The sequence below is a fragment of the Scleropages formosus genome, chromosome 24, assembly GCF_900964775.1.
Source record: "Scleropages formosus chromosome 24, fSclFor1.1, whole genome shotgun sequence".
NCBI lineage: Eukaryota > Metazoa > Chordata > Actinopteri > Osteoglossiformes > Osteoglossidae > Scleropages > Scleropages formosus.
Window position 1 is genome coordinate 13,762,286 of NC_041829.1, and position 16,596 is coordinate 13,778,881.

The window sequence follows — 16,596 nt, forward strand, 5'->3', positions numbered from 1 at the left end:
TTCCTACATCACTGAACATCAGTCAGGGCCCCCCCCCCAGGAAGAGTGTGTGCCGTTTCAAATACGAATGTTAGTAAAACGGATGGCATAGTTGCACTTTACCTCACCCACGACTGAGAGGCCTCTGTGGTGAATGTGGGAGGTAAAATGCCTGCAGTTACAGTCATCACCATGTTTCACAACAGACACTGAATTCTTAAAGATTATGTAAAATACAGGTGGTCCTCATTTTATGACGGCCTGGATTTATGACAGTTGTCTTGCATCCCTCGATTTACCAAATTAATATGTTCCTGAAAATGGTTATATATCGATATTTCAGATACCAAAAGCCTATTTCCCATTATTTTACACACACATTTTCAGAACCACTTGTCCCATACGGGGTCGCGGGGAACTGGAGCCTACTCAGTAACACAGGGCGTAAGGCCGGAGGGGGAGAGGACACATCCAGGACGGGACGCCAGTCTGTCGCAAGGCAACCCAAGCGGGACTTGAACCCCAGACCCACCGGAGAGCAGGACTGTGGTCCAACCCACTGCACCATCGCACCCCAACATCCTCCCATTATTATTATTATTATTATTATTATTATTATTATTATTATTATTATTATTATTATTATTATTTTAAATGTGGAAAAATAATAATGCGTTGCCAACACCCTCCCCCCCGCCAAAAAAATCCACTAAAACTATAATCCATGATTTTAGTACAACATCCATCCATCCATCCATCTTCCTCCGCTTTTATCCGGGGCCGGGTCGCGGGGGCAGCAGCGCCTCCTCCAGTTCCTCTGGGGAAACCCCAAGGCGTTCCCAGGCCAGCCGGGAGACATAGTCTCTCCAATGTGTCCTGGGTCTGCCCCGAGGCCTCCTCCCAGTGGGACAAGCCCGGAACACCTCCCCAGGGAGGCGTCCAGGAGGCATCCAGAACAGATGCCCGAGCCACCTCAACTGGCTCCTCTCGATGCGGAGGAGCAGCGGCTCTACTCCGAGCTCCTCCCGGGTGACTGAGTTCCTCACCCTATCCCTAAGGGTGCGCCCAGCCACTCTGCGGAGGAAACTCATTTCTGCCGCTTGTATCCGCGATCTCATTCTTTCGGTCATGATCCAGAGTTCATGACCATAGGTGAGGGTAGGAACGTAGATCGACCGGTAAATTGAGAGCTTCGCCTTACGACTCAGCTCCCTCTTCACCACAACAGACCAGTACAATGACCGCATTACTGCGGACGCCGCACCGATCCGTCTGTCAACCTGCCGCTCCATTTTTCCCTCACTCGTGAACAAAACCCCGAGATACTTAAACTCCTCCACTTGAGGGAGCAACTCCCCCCTAACCCGGAGGGGGCAATCCACCTTTTTCCGACTGAGAACCATGGCCTCGGATTTGGAGGTGCTGATTCTCATCCCCGCCGCTTCGCACTCGGCTGCAAACCCCCCCAGTGCACGCTGCAAGTCTTGACTTGATGAAGCCAACAGGACCACATCGTCCGCAAAAAGCAGAGACGAGATCTCGCGGCCACCAAAACAGACACCCTCCGATCCCTGGCTGCGCCTAGAAATTCTGTCCATGAAGATAATTAACAGAATTGGTGACAAAGGGCAGCCCTGGCGGAGTCCAACATGCACCGGGAACAGGTCTGACTTACTGCCGGCAATGCGAACCAAGCTTCTGCTCCGGTCATACAGGGAACGAACAGCCTGCAGCAGCGAGCCCCGAACCCCATAATCCCGAAGTACCTCCCATAGGATGCCACGAGGGACACGGTCGAATGCCTTCTCCAGGTCCACAAAACACATATGGACTGGTTGGGCAAACTCCCATGAACCCTCCAGCACCCTAGTGAGGGTATAGAGCTGGTCCAGTGTTCCACGGCCAGGGCGAAAACCGCATTGCTCCTCCTGAATCCGAGGTTCGACTATCGGTCGGATTCTCCTTTCCAGTACCCTGGCATAGACTTTCCCAGGGAGGCTAAGGAGTGTGATCCCCCTGTAGTTAGAACACAATCTCCGGTCCCCCTTCTTAAAAAGAGGGACCACCACCCCGGTCTGCCAGTCCAGAGGCACTGTTCCCAAACTCCACGTGATGCTGCAGAGGCGTGTCAGCCAAGACAGCCCCACAACATCCAGAGACTTGAGAAACTCGGGGCGGAACTCATTCACCCCCAGAGCCTTGCCACCGAGGAGTTTTTTGACTACCTCAGCAACTTCAGCCAGGGTAATGGATGAGTCCCCCTCCGAGTCCCCAGCCTCAGCTTCCTCTATGGAAGGTGTGTCGGAGGGATTGAGGAGATCCTCAAAGTACTCCTTCCACCGCCCGAGGACATCCTCAGCTGAGGTCAGCAGCGCACCACTTCCACTGTAAACAGTGTTTGTGGAACACCACTTCCCCCCTCTGAGTCGCCGGACGGTTTGCCAGAATCTCTTTGAGGCCGACCGAAAGTCTTCCTCCATGGCCTCACCGAACTCCTCCCAAGCCCGAGTTTTTGCGCGGCAACTGCCAGAGCCGCGCTCCGTTTGGCCCGTTGGTACCCGTCAGCTGCTTCAGGAGTCCCATGAGCCAGCCAGGCCCGATAGAACTCCTTCTTCAACTTGACGGCATCCCTTACTTCCGGTGTCCACCACCGTGTTTGGGGATTGCCGCCGCGACAGGCGCCGGAGACCTTATGGCCGCAGCTCCGAACTGCCGCCCCGACAATGGAGGCGCAGAACATAGTCCATTCAGACTCGATGTCCCCCACCTCCCTCGGGACCTGGTTGAAGCTCTGTCGGAGGTGGGAGTTGAAGACCTCTCTGACAGGGGCCTCCGCCAAACGTTCCCAACAAACCCTCACTATGCGTTTGGGCCTGCCAGGTCTGTCCAGCTTTTTCCCCGGCCATCGAATCCAACTCACCACCAGGTGGTGATCAGTTGACAGCTCAGCCCCTCTCTTCACCCGAGTGTCCAAGACATATGGCCGAAGGTCAGAAGAAACGACTACAAAGTCGATCATCGACCTCCGACCTAGGGTGTCCTGGTGCCAAGTGCACTGATGGACACCCTTATGCATGAACATGGTGTTCGTTATGGATAAACCATGACTAGCACAGAAATCCAATAACAACTCACCGCTCGGGTTCAGATCAGGGAGGCCGTTCCTCCCAATCACGCCCCTTCAGGTATCACTGTCACTGCCCACGCGGGCGTTAAAGTCCCCCAGTAGAACGACAGAGTCCCCAGTGGGAGCGCTTTCCAGCACGCCATCCAGGGACTCCAAGAAGGCCGGGTACTCTACACTGCCACTAGGAGCATAAGCACAAATGACAGTGAGAGACCGTTCCCTGACCCGAAGGCGCAAGGAGATGACCCTCTCATTCACCGGGGTAAACTCCAACACATGGCGGTTAAACTGGGGGACTATTAATAAGCCCACACCCGCCTGCCGCCTCTCACCCTGGGCAACTCCAGAATAGTGGAGAGTCCACCCTTGGTCGAGAAGAGTGGTTCCAGAACCCAAGCTGTGAGTGGAAGTGAGCCCGACTATATCTAGACGGTATCTCTCAACTTCCCGCACCAGCTCAGGCTCCTTCCCCGCCAGTGAGATGACATTCCAAGTCCCAAAAACCAGAGTTGGCGCCCGAGGTTTGGGTCGGCTGGGCACTCGGCCCTGACCACCGCCCAAATCACAATGCACCGGCCCCTTACGGTCTCTCCGGCAGGTGGTGAGCCCACCGAAGAGCGGCTCCATGTCATGGCCAGGCCCCGTGGGCATAGAGCTGGCCACCAGGCGCTCGCATGCGACCCCCCCCCCCCCCCCCCCAGGCCTGGCTCCAGGGTGGGGCCCCGGTGACCCCATACCGGGCGGGGTAAACGAAAACCTTGATTTTTTCTTCATAAGGGGTTTTTGAACCGCGCTTTGTCTCGTCTGTCATCCAGGACCTGTTTGCCATGGGAGACCCTACCAGGGGCATATAGCCCCAGACAACATAGCTCCTGGACTCATTCAGGCACTCAAACCCCTCCACCACGGTAAGGTGGCGGTTCACGGAGGGGTTAGTACAACATAAAATACTTATATTTCCATTTACTTTTGTTAATTTAGCAGACAGTTTTCTCCAAAGTGAGCTAATCTCAGAAAACAATACAAAAGTGAATTAACCTGTTACCTTTGCTGCCCTGCTTCCACACAGTGCTCAGAAAACCCAGGGCAGTTTTCTGGAGTTATTGCTCTGGGGTAATTCCCATTTTTCTTTTTAATTGAGCAGTTCTCAAAAACATGAGCAATAAATCCAACAGAGATCACTGAGCACATTATGCTTATTGTGAATAACTTTGTGAAACTGCACAGTGCTGCTAAAATGCACATACATACCTAAAAAACCATCAGCTAACCTTTTCCTGCTAATTGCTCAGACAGCTCTGCAATCATTCAGTTAAATAACGCACTACATTTGGCAGACAGATATGCCTGTGGAATTTCACATGCTTCCTTTAATGCCCCACTCTCTCAAAGCAACACATTCCTAACACACAACAGACAGACAACATGCCAGACATGCCAACTACAGTACATTACTACACTTCTACTTCAGCTGCACAATGCCTAAATTTCAATATTATTTGCACATGCTTTGGATAATTTCAGTTTATACTGACTTTTTGTTCTGTAATTCAAAAACTGGGTATAAAAAGCTGTCATACTGAAATTTCGGAGAAAGAGATTTCATAAACTGAGGGATACCTGTAGTCCTAACATTTGGGTGTCACGTGCACCAACGACTGTTCCATCTGCTTTACAGTAACATTAGCTGGCTGCGCTGCCACGGGGCACCACATTTGTTTCTGGCTCAGTGTGTCTGAGTGATTTTGTTTTAATTAATCAAGGACCTCCTGTATGTAAACCATCCTGAAGTTAACATGGCAGAAAAGGGTATTGTTGCAAAGGGCCTCCACAAGATGACAGAATCACTGCTACACACTACGCTCCTATTGACAAATCCAGACATCGCTCACTTTGAAACAGTTTAGCGCTGCTCTACGTTCAAACGTGGTCTGCAGGAGCAGAGAACAGCTTGTGCATGAAGGTGTGATGAAAAGAGCCCAACTGTCCTTCTTGAGCAGAAAGCACGCAGTATAAAGAACGAGGGGCGCCCTGCAAACACCGCTCTACACACATGTACACAGAAGCGAAGAGAAGTCATACAACCTTGTGCGCATGATCCATCGACTGCTTCCTGTAGTCGAGCTCTTCGTCCAGGTATCCTTTCTGCTTGCTGAAAAGGTTCTGCGGAGAGGAGCACAGCGCTGACCGCACAGCCCAGGAAGCCGGAACCTAACAGCGGACTAACGGTCCAGTAGGGGGAACGCACAGAGGCCCGTTTACCTTTTCACTCTCGATGTCCAGCATCTTCTGCTGCAGTGCCGATTTGGTGACCTCTATTTGCTCGAGCCACTGAAAAATGACAAATTGAACGATAACTAATGCAGTAGCATTTTTTAACATATCATATTTTTTCAGTCTGACATATTTTTCATGCACTGAATAGACATCAGTGAAAAGCAATCCCTGCAAGACCTTTCATACCGAAATGAGTGACAATTACATTTCGACAAGTTATAACCGATGTTCAGATTTTGACTAATTTTGATTTAGGAATGCATTTGCTAAAATAAGTACAAAAACATTTTTGTTTGCATTTTTTCTCAAGATTATTAGTCAAAAAATTGGAGTTCATGCATATGAGTAAGCAAAGAATTAAATGATTCCCAGTACCTTTTCTGCTAAGGTTAAAACAGTCCTGGCATGAATGACGACCACCTGCTCCTCGTTGGTTAAGTTCTGTGCGGAAGGACACACATCATAGGACACGTGAGGAGCGGCACAGAGGACGGGGGGAACACACCGGAACCTGTGAATCGTGCAACTTCCTAAACGTCAAACACAGAGCACACACGTGTACGTACACGTACGTAGGAAATGCAACATACACTTACGGCGTTATCCCCCAGAATGTCCAGCTTTTTCAAGAGTTCGGTGATGACAATGTCCTGACAGAGAAGAAGGTAAAGCACAGTCACGGTCCTTCCCCTTAAGTGTAACGTCACAGAGTTTTGTGGGCAGAGTTGGGGGTGGGGTTGCAGGTGGAGTTGTGGTGCGGGGGAGGCGGTGTGGATAACTCACAGTGACGCCCTCCGCCTCACAGTACACCTGCAGGGGGCTCACGCCCTCTTTGAAGTGGACGCTGTGGAAGTTGATGGCTGGGGACCGTCTCTCGCGCTCCTGTAGCAGAGGAAGCCGTCCCCCCATTTATGGGACATTAACATGTAATTTATTCTCCTCTTTACTTACAACATCAGAGGTGTTCCACAACTTTCCAGTTTCTTGTTTTCAGGCCTTCACATATCCAATGGCTGTCAAGCAGTGGTTCAATTCCTTCGAGTCCCACCCCACCGAAGATCAAGATCTGAACCTGCAACCTTCTGTGGTCCACAGAGGTCAGCAATTCCATGTCACGATGGTCAATTGATGAACAAGGCGTTTCCCAGAAACAATACATTTAACTTCAAATGTGAGGACTTTTGGAAATGACGAATGCATCATCCTCCTACCTCGAGCTCTAGGATGCGGAACTCGAGGAGCTCGTTTTGGTCTTTTGCGTCCTGAATGTCGTGTTTCAGGCGCGATTCCTCCCCCTCCATCTGTTTGATCTGCGATGAGGAAAAGGGTCAACAAACGAAATATGGCACACAAATGCAGAGCAAATAGACGTTTCTTGCTCCGAGTGCTATGACTTTGAACAGAAGGCACACAAGGTGCCGGTGTCATCAGCAGGGACTGAAACAACCACAGAGGAATAAGGTCAACACACCTTATCCACAAGCTCCTGGTTCCTTCGATACAAGGCTTGCTTCTCCTCAATCCACTTCACGTCCTTCAAACACACAACAGACATTAGCTGTCAGAGCTGGCCGTTGGGTTACGTGATGTAGGATGTACAGTTACATCTACAGTACATTTACCCGTTTAGCAGACACTTTTCTCCAAAGCGACGTACTGTACATCTCAGAGAACAATACAAACATTGCATTACTTCAGCAGAAGGAAAGACGTGGATGCAGATATGTTATTCCAGAGTACAGTCAATTCGTCACATTACACTATATGAATCAGTGTACATTACACATGTAGCTTCATATAGGGTTTTTTTTTTAATTATCACATTTAAGTCTTTTGAGTACTTAGGAGAGTGAGACCCTTTTTGAATGTTTAGAAATATTCAACTGACTCTTAAACACACAGTCAACCAGCACAACCTGTATTTTTCCTCAGTTTCTTGCATTTTGCTGCATGACATTGAAAAAAAGAGGACAGACAAGCCGGTAATGTCTTGGGAATACTCCTTTATTTTTTTCCTTCACCATATTCTTGTTTATTACCTTGTTCTGAATTTTTATACATCACAAAACTAATATGGTTTTCATGTATTTCTAAGAGAGGGGTGCGGTGGCGCAGTGGGTTGGACCACAGTCCTGCTCTCTGGTGGGTCTAGGGTTCGAGTCCTGCTTGGGGTGCCTTGTGATGGACTGGCGTCCCGTCCTGGGTGTGTCCCCTTCCCCCTCCGGCCTTACGCCCTGTGTTGCTGGGTAGGCTCCGGTTCCCCGCGACCCTGTATAGGACAAGCGGTTGTGTGTGTGTGTGTGTGTGTGTGTGTGTGTGTGTGTGTGTGTGTGTGTGTGTGTGTGTGTGTGTGTGTGTGTGTGTGTGTATTTCTATCGGGGGTGCAGTGTTGCAGTGGGTTTGAGCGGGTCCTGCTTACTGGGGGGTCTGGGGTTCGAGTCCTGCTTGGGGTGCCTTGTGATGGACTGATGTTCCGTCCTGGGTGTGTCCCCCTTACGCCCTGTTTTGCCGGGTTAGGCTCTGGCTCCCCGTGACCCCCGCATGGGACAAGTGGTTTTAGACAATGTGTGTATATTTTTATGTTTTTACTACTATTTATATGTAAGGTGTATGTAGAGCAGCTGCGGCCCTTGTAGGACTGTGAATCCAGGAAACCTCAGGAAAGCAATAAATTCAACATTAAGGGGCTCTAAGTGTCCTCTGGTATCTGATGGCATGAGCATCATGCAATGGACTGCACCTCTGTCTATTGCATAACCCCACCACCCTTTGGGCTGGTAACACTACATAGTTTTCATCGGAAGTCGCTTTGGAGAAAAGCGTCTGCTAAATAAAGTAATGTAAGCGTGGTACCCGTGAGAAAGTGCTCCAGTAAAAAGTACACAGCTGTATTGATGGGTAAATGACTATCAGTAGCTTAACATTATTAGTCACTTTGGAGAAAAATGTCAGATAAATAAATAAGGCACTGGTTTTGTAGTACCTTCTGAAGACCTCGAGTGAAAGGAAAGGCCAGAGTTGCGATTTAGTGCTTGTTCCTCAGCCCTTCGGAACATCACCAACTCGTACCAGCAAAAGGAAGACTGTTTCCACAGGGGACGGCACAGTTCTTCACAGGGTGAGTCATGAGTCTGAATCATGAGTCATAGTGCTGGTGCGCAGCCAGCCAGGCCCCTTCCTGCAGAGCACCTCATTTGATTGACTAACCCTCTGAGAGCCATTCAAGAACTTTGGGTCCTATCCCAGGCACAAATGAATTTCACCACTGAGCATGTTAAGCAGAGGCGTACATCCTACATCATGCAACCCAAGAGCCAACTCTAACAGTTAATGTGTGTATATAAATATTGATTTCAGCATCTGGCCAACTTGTCAGAATAGTATAGAAAGTGTGTTCTTCCTCAGTGCTGCAAGATCTCTAGAGAAATAAGCTATTGTAATTGATGAAACTCCAAGCAGTGGCACTCATGTTTAAGAATGGAAAGCTTATGAAAGTCCGACAGGGATCTAGAACCTTCTTGATTATTTCTAACACTTTCGTTTAATTCACTGAATAAATGACCTCAGACACTCAATTCATTAACTAATACTGTTTAAGTTCAGGCGGTCTGAAGTGGTGAGTAAATATGAGCAATACCTTTTTGAACAGTGTACGCCTTGGTCTCAAAGCACAGCAGCAGATACTCCTGTAGCAAAGGTGATATGTACCATGTCCTCTCTGTGCTAAATATTCATGTAACTCCTGTACCCACTGCTGCCTTGGCAAACGGTCCAGTAAGATGTCCACGTGCTACAGACGTTATTCTCAGGCCTCATCTAGGAGACCATCTGAAAGGGATCCTCACCTGTCCTTGTTGCGACAAAGCACTCTCCAGATCTTCGATTCTTGTCTGGTAGCGAATGAGTTCTGCTTGCAGCTGTTCCCTGGTCTAAGAAATGGACCACAGGGAGCAACAGAAAGCTAATTGTTAAAGCAGAGTGGATGAGTGCATCATTTATGCTTTGCTACACCTTCATACAACACATCAGAGCATCTTTAATGGAACCTGGCACTAATCAAAGGCGATATTTCACCCTGAAGGTACTGTTAAATGACTTGGCATTGTCAACACTGGAACAGCTATCCTGACCCCATGCTCTCAGCTTACCTTCACTTCCCTCTCGGCATCAAATGTTCCCCCGACCTGCTCCTGCAGCAAAGCGTAGGCCCGCTGAAGTGCCTGGTACTCCATGGTCAGCTGGCGAAACCGCAAGTCTATCTCCTCTTTGATCATGCCCTGGTCCACCATCAACACCAAGACACACGCAGATTTTAACTGAGCAGCTGCTGTCATGTCGATGGCACAGAACAGTGAAAGGCGGAGACCACCCGTGGGGTTGCTTTCGGTCAAGATCATTACTACATAAAGAGGAAGCTGCACAGTATGTTGCAGTTACCGCTACGTTGCATCTAACTCAAAAGCTTCAAGTTCAGAATGAAAGAACTGTCAGTCTGGAAAAGAAGCACATTCGAAACCTTAACAAGATCTGTTTGTACTGTATCGATAATGAGGCCTCGAGATATCGAGTACCACCTCCGGTCACTGCATCTTTTGTGCTCGTAAATCTATTTAACCTCAGTGACACCAGTACATCTTCAGACAAAAGTATCTGCCGAGCAATTAAACAACGTAATGGATGAGCTGGTCCTCACTTCCTCCAGATCATCGTCTGGGGTGCATGGCGTGCGGTCCGTGTGATGGGATATAGAGGAGCCGTCGGAGTCCAGGGAAGCTTCTTCATCGTACCCAAAGAATGTCTCCACCACAGGTTTCTGGGAAGTGAGAAAAAACAGAAGGTCTGGCAGTTTCCACAGACTTGGTGATTTCAAAACTAATTCTTCTCTGTGCTCTTCGCATCTTCCTTCTCCAAACCTGACTTGACAGGTGTGGAGCTTTTTGCTTTTGCTGACATGCTCGCCATGCTTCGTTAGAGCTACAGTTAGCTTTTTAATGAACTCTGGTTACTGCCCGCCGTACACCGAGGTGTGTCACACTCAGCAGCAAAGCTACGTGTCCCCTGCTCATCACACGCTATGTTAACCTCTGCATATTTTGTACTTTGATGCACATCTGTTGTAATCATTCCAGATGTCAAGGATGTCTTTTAGATTGCAGTGCCTCCCATATGGCTTGTAAAGTGCATCAGTCTTAAGGAAAAACTAAAGGACATGTTTTCCTCAGTATAATTTTGGTTCATGTAATTATGCAACCCTGCATCAGGGCATTGTGTGTTCCCCGCTCTTACCTTACAGGGCTTTATCAGCTTCTTCCTGGGTCGCTGATATCGAAGCAGCATGTCACGTTCCTGAAAGGCAAGGGGTTTTAGTATCACTTTTGCGTCTGTACCTTTCAGACAAAAGCATGTACATTTAAATTTACATGTATTCATTTAGCAGACGCTTTTCTCCAAAGCGACTTCCAATGAACTCTATGTAGCGTTATCAGCCCACACACCTTATTCACCAAGGTGACTTACACTGCTAGAGACACTACTTACAATGGGTCAATCATGTATGTGTTCTCGGTGCAGCAGGACTCAGAGTCAGGGTGATCCCCTATGTGATGTATGTAATATTCCTCAATATAAATGTAAGGAAGGGCACATGAATTGTGTGAAAGACACAAAACTAAACTTCTAGCTCCACATGAGGCGGCTGTCATGCTGCAGTTTATTCTTTTGAATTCGTGTTTTTCTTTGGCATTTCTCTTTTGTTCTTTCAGTCGTTCTGTACCACTCAAAACAGCTACTCCAGTGGAGCTCATTTTTTTAATACCAGTTGACTTTGTGCCGCTGCACAACTACATCAGAGGACTATGTTTTTTTTTTTTTATTCTGTTCACAGCAAAGTTAGATGGTGTGCCTCTGAGGCTTGTTTGTAGTTTAGCCATCTCTTCACTGGATGCTGTATCCCACTGAAGGCTGTGGCCGTGACAGCGGAGGGGTTTTTGTGTGGGCAGTGGATCTACTGCTGACCCTAAGGAGGTCACCTATTGTGCTTATCTGACACAGGTTGTGTCTTCTGGATGGGCTTGAACAGGAACTGCAGAGGTGTGAATGTGAACGGGTTTCAGAATCTGCAAGCAGACAGATACTGTCAGCGGTGCAGCGGGAGGAGCAGTGGTGGAGGTGAGCTTGCTGTGAACAACAGGCTATGTTAATCTGGGCTGCATATCTGTAGCCTCAACTCTGAGGTGAGTACAGTCTGAGTGCACACATACTGAGTGAACCATGATTTTTGTACACCCTTTCACTAGCTAATGCAGTAGCAGCATATGGCATCATGCACACTACAGGTGCAAGACTTCATACCAAACACCCTAGTGGACTCACTGTGGTCCCTTCACAGTATTTTCAGAAATGGACTGGTCTAATTGAGCTGTCAGTGCTGCTTTAGTTTTCTGCACACTATCTGCACCATCCATCCTTCCATCCATCCATCCATCCATCCATCCATCCATCCATCCATCCTATCAGGAACCACCTCAAGCAGTAATTTGCAAAAGCAGCTAAGCATACGGAATTACATTGCATTTCACCAAATAACTTCCTAATTACTCTTCACTTTTGCATGAAATGGGAGGCCGTGAACTGGCTTTCACTTATAAATTTCTATGTTATTGAGACTAAAAAAAGATTAATCCTTTGAATTGCAGGAAATGCAGATTCTAGGATTCCTTGACAAAAAGTTAAGAATTATGTATTGTTACCTCTGCCCTGAACCCATAGCATCTGAAATATATCCAATATATCTCATTGATGAAGGTGGTTTACATTCTATTATACAACATTACATGCTGATCTATGTAATGTAACATACAATAAAAATAGAAAACTCACTATTACACTCTTCACATATCCAGCTGTTTCCAGGGCCTAAAATATGGAAGCAGAAGTGTCAACGACTGTCTCTTAAAGGGAAATCAGATCTAAAACTGTTACCAAAATGTAAAACAGATTAAGAGATTAACCTTTGACAGATCATCAATGATGTTCTGCTGCTCCACAACCTGGAGTCTGAGAAACTCAATCTCTCTCTCCTCCTGACTTTGGTCAAGGTCATTCAGAGAACTCGGTCGCCTTATGGTCCCCACTTTCTCCCTCTGCACAAAAACACATTGAAAGTATTAAATGCAAGATCTCCTTGGGCCATGCTTCCTCATGTTTATTTCAAGTGACTTTCAGAAGTATAAATTGTACTATCTAACATAAATTCACAATAAGTTTACATGTACATTTATTCACTTAGCAGACACTTTTCTCCAAAGCAACTTCCAATGAACTCTATGTAGTGTTATGAGTGCACATACCTTATTCACCATGGTGGCTTACACTGCTAGATACACTACTTACACTGGGTCACTCATCCATATATCAGTTAGTAAATAACATTTACTATAAATACTAATCATGGGGGATGCTGTGGTGCAGTGGGTTGGACCAGGGTACTGCTGTCCAGTGGGTCTGGGGTTCAAGTTGTGCTTGGGGTGCCTTGTGAGGGACTGGTGCCCCATACTGGGGGTGTCCCCTCCCCTTCCAGCCTTGTGTCCTGTGTTGCCAGGTTAGGCTCTGGCTCCCCGTATTGGACAAGCGGTTTCAGGTGATGTGTATAAATACTAGTACAACTGTACTAATACTAGTAATTACTAATAGTGTGAGTAAAATTTACAGATAGTTAAGAAAATAAGAGGTCTGATATTTGCATTCAAAGACCACTGACAGTGAAAAACATCTCGGAGAAGGGAGAGAAGACATTTTATCATTACAGTGGGATATGTTACCAAAACAAATGCATGTGATTGAACACTTTTGAAAGGCTAAACTCCTAGATGTGGTGTAAGAAGCCAAATCAAAAGAATGTCTACATATAGTCCACGTTTCACCGAAACGCAGCTGCAGACAGCATGCGATGCATTGTGCGTTACGGTTTCATTCACGGCATCGGTTCTTTGACTGCAACGCAAAACGCAAAAGCAGCGCACCATCTCGATGTTCTCCTGGGTGACGAATCTCAGCTTGTTCTCCATGCGTCTTAAGGTGTGGCTTAGCTCCTCGTTTTTCCTGCTCAACCGCTGGTTCTTGTCCAGCAGCGGTTTGTACTGTGCCTCTGCTTCCCGGAGGCGCTTCAGCTGCGGAATCACGCACACCCACCAAACGCAGCCATGCACACATGCATGGTGCACAAACATACCAATCATGCACATACACATATTCATACACACCAGCCCATACACACCACGAAAAACATATCAGAGACACAAATCACTAAATGCTAAATATATTAGATGAAAACTTAGTATGAATGGCTATTGACGAATATGACTAGTATGAATGGCTGACACAAATATGACCTCGTCCCTCACAGTATCCTATGATGCTAAATAAAGCTGAAGAATAACAACAGTGAATCTGCAGCTACAAACCTGTGAGTTCATTCACAGACAGAAAGGATATTTGTGTTGAAATTTTTCTGAAGATGACCTCAGATTTCCTTAATTAGCCTCCCTATCTGTAGAACACCCTTTGGGTAGCTGAGCCTGGGGTCTGTATTACCAGTGCAAGTCGTGGGACACTACAGTTCTTCCTGGTCAGCCCATCAGTTCAGCCCATGTTATTCTCATCCCTTCCCCCCAAAACACTGGAGCACTCTTCCCCTAAGTGCTGCACCAAATTTTTAAAGGCGTGCTTGTTGAGCGAGACAGTTAAGCACTGGGCATCAGAAATCCAAATCTGCTCCGTACAGAGCAGTCCGCCGAATGTGGCGCTGAATCTGGTGCTGACGTGCTCAAGTAAATGTTTAATCCTTAAGAGTGCGGCGAGATTTAAGTAGCCCTAGAACAGGCCTGTTGGGGGAAACATGGCGAGACTATCCCAAGCTTATTTTAACTAATTATAACTGGTCTAAATTTAGGTACCACTGTGATGAAATATTGATACTGATGCCAAAGACTGCGTCACATTTTCTTTGTTTTTCCCGAAGCCAAGGCAGGAAGCACAGTCTCTTATTGAAATTGTAATGCAGAGCTGTGATGTCAGAGCATTATTATTTTAAGAAGTTGTTTTTGCCATGAGCTGGACACACCAGTGGAAGTCAATTTCTCAGTGCTACGCCAGAAACAAAACTTCCCGGCAGCGATATATCCTCACATAACCCATATCATATAACACTGAGGATACCAGAGACTTGTAAAAAAAAATGGTGCAGTGTCATGTGAGTAGAGGAACCAGCAATTCTCTCTTGTAACAGTAAGACAGGCCAGAATTGCAAAAAAAAAAAAAAAAGGAAATCTGTGACTTGGTAATTATTGTATGTGGTTATTTGTAGCTTCTGGGAAAAAAGAAAATCAAGCATCCTTCATCAAGCAAGTTGTAATGATTTTGGGAAAAAAACAGAGAGGTTTGCTGTGTTCTCATAATGTTTCTCTCTCTCTTTCTCTCTCTCACACACACACACACAAACACACACACACACACACGAATCCGGGAGGTTACTGACATGTGATGTGGGAGGCATCACTACATATGAATACAATAGTTATGTAAGCATCACCGAAGTCTATCAGGATGCAAGAAGGAAAAGGAAGTCATCAGTACCACTTTAAGTATAACAAACCCTCTGACATATTGGTAGGGAACCTGGAAATCACTAAAAGGGCATCTGTGAAGCATGAGGTCCTAACAAAGTATCTGTGAAGAACGGGGCCAAAAAAGGACAGCTGTGGAGAATGGAGCCCTAATAGAGCATCTGTGAAGGATGAAGCCCTGATAGGGCATCTGTGAAAGACATGGATCTAGGTAGCAATGTTTAAAAGACAGATACTTGGACACCTCCTTAGGACAGGGGCGTTAATAGGACATCTCCCAAGGACAGGGGCACTCACCAGCTCATTCCGCTCTTCTGACAGCAGTGCATTGCGGTCCTCCAGTTTGCGTATGATGGCACTTAGTTCGGCGATTTTGAGCTGGAAGCGCCTGGCATCCTTTTCGTCCAACTGCTGTTCCTGAAACAAGGACCAACTGCAGATAACTGCCCCCAAGGACTTCGTCTCCTCACTGAGTTCCTGCAGGGGGCAGTACAGTATCAATCTGGTGAGGGCCAACCTTTTTAGGGTACAGTGTGCACAAATTGGTCCCCAAAGGAAAATGACTGGTGTGAATCAAAGTGATTCTTTGGAAGGGGCAGTAGGACGTGACCAACGTCTCCAAATAACCCAGTAAAAACCAAGCAGCATTGTTGCCAAACAGTGATCGTAGCAAGTAAAATGGTGAAGTGCTATAATAGTGGACGCTGGGAATGTGACTGGGAATGACTGATTGAGATCCTTAAGAAAAAGGGAAAAAATGCAGCCGATGCAGAAAAGAAACAGATTGCATAAGTTTAACTACTGTCCCCGGATGAAAACACACTGTGCTTCGGGTACCTTGAGCTATACGAATATCCATCTGAAAACATGCTTTCAATGAAGACTGGAGTTTGCTGTTTGGAATGTTTAATTTGACTAATATTGTCTTTAAAAATCAAAATGATGTTATAGAAGTGATTTTCTGAGCTTAAGAAAGTCGTAAAATCAAAATCAACGGATGACTGATAACTGATAGTTTTATCATTCCTTATGCAGCTGGTGCAGGAGACAATCTAAATATCAATAGTTTGACCTACCTTTAAATAATCGGAAAAGTAATTCTTTTGGTAATGAGAATAGCCATATTTAAAACCTTCATGATCTACAAATTCAGATGATTGGGACATATTCAGACACATACATAACAAACATAAAGGCAAATAAAACAATAAGCACCTAAACATGTAGCATTAAAAAACAAATACAAGTTTTAAATGCATTACTAGTCTTGAGGAAAATTGATATTTGGGAGTTAGAACCACAAATTATTTTAATACCTTATATTTGAGAAAAAAAGCCTATACTGTACAGTATAACATGTAAAAAGCAACAGAATAGAATCCCAGCTGAATTTATAAGGTTAGAATTAAAATTAAAACAAACAAAAAAAAAAACTGCAAAACAGATTTTCAGATTCTATAAAGACATAAACAACGCAAAAGAGATTTTTTGTATTCTACTGTACATGGGATATCCAGTCAGAGGGGTGTAGATTAGCTATGTCAGAGGTGAGACAGGACAGCACAGAACAGAGCAGGCGTCAAGCCAAAG

The 16,596-nt window shown here is 46.3% G+C and overlaps 1 protein-coding gene across 15 annotated transcripts in view; it reads right to left on the bottom strand.

Moving 5' to 3' along the window:
- Positions 1-16,596, bottom strand: part of jakmip3 (Janus kinase and microtubule interacting protein 3) — a 48,325-nt gene that overhangs the window by 8,178 nt on the left and 23,551 nt on the right. For 4 of the 15 annotated variants that reach the window (XR_003797318.1, XM_018726423.2, XM_018726422.2 and 1 more), the window contains exons 4-18: positions 15,304-15,483; positions 13,405-13,551; positions 12,394-12,525; positions 12,263-12,298; positions 10,670-10,729; positions 10,077-10,196; positions 9,532-9,672; positions 9,229-9,312; positions 6,855-6,917; positions 6,595-6,693; positions 6,167-6,265; positions 5,974-6,033; positions 5,759-5,824; positions 5,369-5,437; positions 5,192-5,269 (exon numbers count right to left, since the gene is read on the bottom strand). Coding sequence is in view for 14 of the 15 variants with exons in the window: in XM_018726423.2 (XP_018581939.1) it covers positions 5,192-5,269; positions 5,369-5,437; positions 5,759-5,824; positions 5,974-6,033; positions 6,167-6,265; positions 6,595-6,693; positions 6,855-6,917; positions 9,229-9,312; positions 9,532-9,672; positions 10,077-10,196; positions 10,670-10,729; positions 12,263-12,298; positions 12,394-12,525; positions 13,405-13,551; positions 15,304-15,483 (1,434 nt within the window). In the remaining variant the exon portion in view is untranslated. The remainder of the gene's footprint in view (positions 1-5,191; positions 5,270-5,368; positions 5,438-5,758; positions 5,825-5,973; positions 6,034-6,166; positions 6,266-6,594; positions 6,694-6,854; positions 6,918-9,228; positions 9,313-9,531; positions 9,673-10,076; positions 10,197-10,669; positions 10,730-12,262; positions 12,299-12,393; positions 12,526-13,404; positions 13,552-15,303; positions 15,484-16,596) is intronic. The other 11 variants (XM_018726427.2, XM_018726431.2, XM_018726426.2 and 8 more) reach the window with 8 other exon arrangements.